The sequence below is a fragment of the Merops nubicus genome, unplaced genomic scaffold, assembly GCF_000691845.1.
Source record: "Merops nubicus isolate BGI_N331 unplaced genomic scaffold, ASM69184v1 Scaffold54020, whole genome shotgun sequence".
Lineage (NCBI taxonomy): Eukaryota > Metazoa > Chordata > Aves > Coraciiformes > Meropidae > Merops > Merops nubicus.
This window is the reverse complement of record NW_008585929.1, coordinates 756-5200: the sequence shown is the minus strand read 5'-3', so window position 1 is coordinate 5200 and position 4445 is coordinate 756. Positions and strand designations below refer to the sequence as shown.

Here is a 4445-nt window from a genome sequence, read left to right as displayed (position 1 = left end):
AATTTCACAAGATTCACCTAAGTGAAGCACAACTTAAGAAAAGTTGCAAGAACTCCTTTTCAACATGACAGTTACTGAGAGTTAACTTTTCAAGTCAATATCTCATTTTGTCTTTGAAAGGTTGTTTTAGGAAGAATGAAGACCTTTTGATAGCTGGCAGTCTTCCAGATAGGTTGATCTGGACTTTCATCACAGAAAATGAAACTGACACAACTAAAGATAAGACAAAGAAATTGTTTTTAAAAAAGAATGGAGAAGACACTTGTGTGTGGATGTTTGTTAACAGCTTCTGCCTTTTACTGTCGGGGGAAGTATCTTCATTAAGAAATTTTCTTAGTCCAGGCACAAGCTGCAGGTATTTGGCCTGTACTCCCCAAAACTATCCATTCTCACTAATAGTTTCTCTTCACTGTCTAGAATGGAATCTTAGTTAAGAGAAAAAGGGTATTCTTCCATTTAGGACACATGCACGTTTTCTTGTTACTCTATATGCCACAAAATGTCAGTATTTTTAAAGTGTACACAAAACACAGAGAAGGAATCCCAAAATGGTCTCACAATCCTTAAATGTCTAGCAAAGCAGTTCATGCAACAAGGTAAATATTTTTATATGCTTAAACAATTAAATTATTTACCTGAAGGACTTATCCCAGAAGCGACACAAGCATCACAACACCCATAAATTGAATGAAGAGCAACAAAGGTGTCATAAATGACCAGACAGGCCACAAGGCAATGTTGAAACTGGGAATAAAAGCAGGAAGTTTTTGATAAGTTCAGTAGTTATACTGTGAAAATACCAGCCACACACACGGAATACAGCACAAAAGGAAATGAGATTTAAATTATTCAACCTGGAAAAAGACTTGTTTCTTTATGAAAACAAAACAAAAAGACCCCAGCACCTACTTATTAACTTGGTAATTTAGTTTCCTTTTATTTACTGACAGCTCATCCTAGAACCTCAGTAGCTGCTGCAGATTTTACACTGACCAAGTCCACTTTACCCATCGAGGGTAAAGATACCTTTTACTTTCAGAATCTCTGTGTATGAAGCACCTGAAAATTAAGGCCTCTTGATTTTTCCATGGGCACACTTGGAAACTGAGAAAAGCCTTAATTTGTAGTTCCGGCCAAGCAGATCTGAGTTAACTGAAGAGAAAAGGGGAAAACTAACTTATTTTACAACTGAATTACAAGGATTAAAGATTTGACTAATTCTTAACTATAGGGAAACTTTATCTTCTTCAGTCTTCCTTTTTTTTCCCAGCATTGCAACAACTACTGGCTGATGTTATTCAGCTACAACATCTGAATTATAGGCAGAACCAACTTTCATGTGGAGAGCAAATAAACATACTGGCACACGTGTAATTTTTTTCATTCACATGGACATTTGCTCAATTCTGACTCCTGTCATCTCATGAAGTAGCTCTTATGGTAAGTACCATTCTCTGACAAGATATAAACCCTTGAAGCTCACATAACAATAGTCAGAAGGATAAATCTCAGTACACATTTGCTATTTATAGATTGCCAGTTAAAAACTCTGTATTAGAAACTGATCAAGCATAATTTTTTCTCAGCTAGAGAATACACCTTTGTCTTAGTTTGTAGCTTCACAAACAGTTGTCAGAAGTGAGCAATTTACACTACACAAAGTTAAGGACTTCAGTTTTCCCATAAATTTTCAAGACACAAAAGATCTGGCACATCTAGGAGTACACTTAATACACAGTTTTGAAAGCTGCGTCTATGGCTCTGTTGGTGAATATTTAAAGAGGAAGAAAAGTTATGCAGAACTGGTACTGTCACCAATACACTTAGCAGAATTAGAGACATTGTACTTTTAATAAAATGAACCCACTTAACACAGTTAGACTAGCACAGACTTAACAGAAGTTTGTGTTTGAACAGCGTTCAGACTTACCAAGCAGCCGCTGCAATGAAGGTAGCTGTTGTGATAGGAATCAGTGCTGGGTACTGTGCGTCGTAGTCCTCAATTCCACAATACCACTCCAGGTACAGGATGCAGTAAAAGGCAACAGATAAACAGGCAGCCAGTAAACAACAGCCAGAGACAAACCACCAGCTGTGGGGGGAAGCACGTTAAAGCACGTTAAGCACAGTAATCTTCCTTCTAGTCTAGAAACAGAACAGACGATATCTGTTAGTTATACACATTGGCCTAGAGTTCCTGTAGTTTGGTTTGTTTGGTTTTTTTTTCTGAAATTATTTATACAAAACACTTTTTGACCTTCTGAAGCTGTCATACATAACTAACTGAGTTAAATTTTGCAATGCAACATTCATGTCACTTCTTCTTCCCCTCAAATATTTTGGAAATGCAATGCAACAGATCTTGTCAGCAATCCATACTGCCATACTCCTGTCTCCTATCCTCCAAGTCTCCTAGACTGTGCTTCTTACTATAAATTGGAATACAGGTATTTGTGCAAAAGAAAAGTTGCAGGAAGCTTTAACAAGGTGTCACGTTTACAAATTCAACAGACAAGAACCATGAAGATCTTCCTTGAGCAGCTGAAGAAAACCATAGAGAAATCCAGCTTTTCAAACTCAGAATCAAGAAAACACAGGGTATGAGATCACTTAGGAAAACACACTTTTGAGCCTCTTTGAGGGCATGCTTCAAGAGTAAGATGAGAAAGACAACTTGGGAGGAAGGTGCACTTTAATAAAATCTTATACTAATCTCAATGTGTATTTAGTAAATAAAAATGTTTAAAAGTAAATTCTCATTACCATAGTTTGATTACTAAATTACAAGGAGTAATCAAGGATCTCCCTACTCCGGTACCACTCGCTCTGGCATGGTACAGCAAGTACCATGTGCTAGTTTGTTACTTCAGTACTACCAATTAAGAAATCTGCATTAAGAGACCAGTTTCCATAGTCTGCCTAAGCAATGCAAGAAGTCAGTGTCCTGTAAGGAGCAGATAGGACCACCCAAAACTTTGATCACGTATTGGAGTCCCTTGTTGGTATCCAGAGCCAACTGGATGTAGGGTGAATCTATAGCAGCATGGAAGAGTAGCTCCAGAGAACCTCACAGCACAGAGTAAGGCCCTGTTCAGCTTCCACATACTGATACAAAAATGACAGTAACAATGAGTTTTAAAAGCACTTCCAAGTGAACCTATCTAAAAATATTCAATACCCATCAATCCCATTGAAAATAACTTAATAGAAATTACTTCAGAGAAATTATTTCACTAGTCTTTCATAGATCTACTTGAAGTCTAGAGAACTTCTAGAGTAATAAACTTCACTTTGACAGATATTAATTTCAGCTTTTTTTGATTAAAAAAAACCTCAACACTTTCAACCAAACAGGCAGAGACTTCTCATACTTAAGTGTAAGCTTGAAGGTACAGTATTAAAACATCTTACTATTAGAACAAGTTTTGCATGTACACAGACAGCCCACTAGAGCCTAAAGAAAAAAAATAATTACTGCAAAATGTTAAGCATTATATTTACTTAAAAATTTGTTTTAATACTAACAGCTTAGGTGGTTATCTGGTCCAACCTCCATGCTCAGGCAGGGTCAGTTAGAGCCAGTTGCCCAGGATAATATCAAGATGGCTTTTGAGTATCTCCATGCATGGAGACACCATGACCTCCCTGGACAACTTATGCCAGGGCTCAGTCATTCTCACAGTGAAAAAGTGTTTCCTGATGTTCAGAGGGAACACTCCATGTTTCAGTTTGTGTCCACTGCCTCTGGCCCTGTCACTGGGCACCACTGGAAAGATCCTGGATCTGTCTTCTTTGCATCCTTCCTTCAGGTGTTCACGTACATTGATAAGATACCCCTGAGGCTTTTCTTTTCCAGGCTGCACAGTCCCAGCTCTCTAGACTCCTACTGTAGAGTTTGTTTATCCAAGTTTTAAAACAGTGTTCAGAAATAACAAATTGAATATGTAAGATAAACCCACAACTTTGTAAGAAAAGGTGCCTTACTTATCTGCTTGAATAGTTTCTTTAACAGTTTTTAAAAAATCAAAGTAGTATGTCACAGAAATTGATGCCAAAATCCAGAATGCAGAATGAATATTCAGTCTTGTAAGAGGCTTCCTCTTTTTCTCTACAGCTGTAGACTCTTCTGTAAAGAACACAATTATAACGATTAAATGGAGTGTGATTATAGTTACATAAAACATGATACTTTATCCTTGTAACTCATTTATCTTTGGAGATTATTATACTCAGTACAATACACTTTGTGTTACAGAGGAAGCATTCTAAAAAGCTCTGCACATTTCCTGAAATAAAACAGACTAAGCACGGTACCTTTGATAAAACAACAAAGCAGCAACAATCAGCACATGCTGTGTCTGCATACTCTTTCAGGAAATTAACAGCTGACTGCAGTTTGTAAGGGCTACTTCAGTAATTAAAAACCTCCTGGTGTTATTACAGCA

General features: G+C 37.2%; 1 protein-coding gene across 1 annotated transcript; it reads right to left on the bottom strand.

Annotated features, from left to right (window-relative positions):
• Positions 1-644: 644 nt before the first annotated feature.
• Positions 645-4184, bottom strand: TMEM128 (transmembrane protein 128). Its single transcript, XM_008948467.1, has 3 exons — positions 3985-4184; positions 1931-2092; positions 645-744 (listed from the first exon to the last, which is right to left on the bottom strand). Exons 1-3 carry the CDS (start codon positions 4182-4184, stop codon positions 645-647), a joined length of 462 nt encoding a protein of 153 aa, XP_008946715.1.
• Positions 4185-4445: the final 261 nt, after the last annotated feature.

Bases quoted from the DNA above. Each gene is read 5' to 3' on its own strand.
- TMEM128 (XM_008948467.1), bottom strand. From the start codon at position 4,184: ATGTTTTATGTAACTATAATCACACTCCATTTAATCGTTATAATTGTG. The intron at 2,093-3,984 runs GTAAGGCACCTT...TTCCCCCCACAG, and splicing joins GAAACTATTCAAGCAGATAA to CTGGTGGTTTGTCTCTGGCT. The intron at 745-1,930 runs GTAAGTCTGAAC...TTTTATTCCCAG, and splicing joins TTCATTGCAGCGGCTGCTTG to TTTCAACATTGCCTTGTGGC.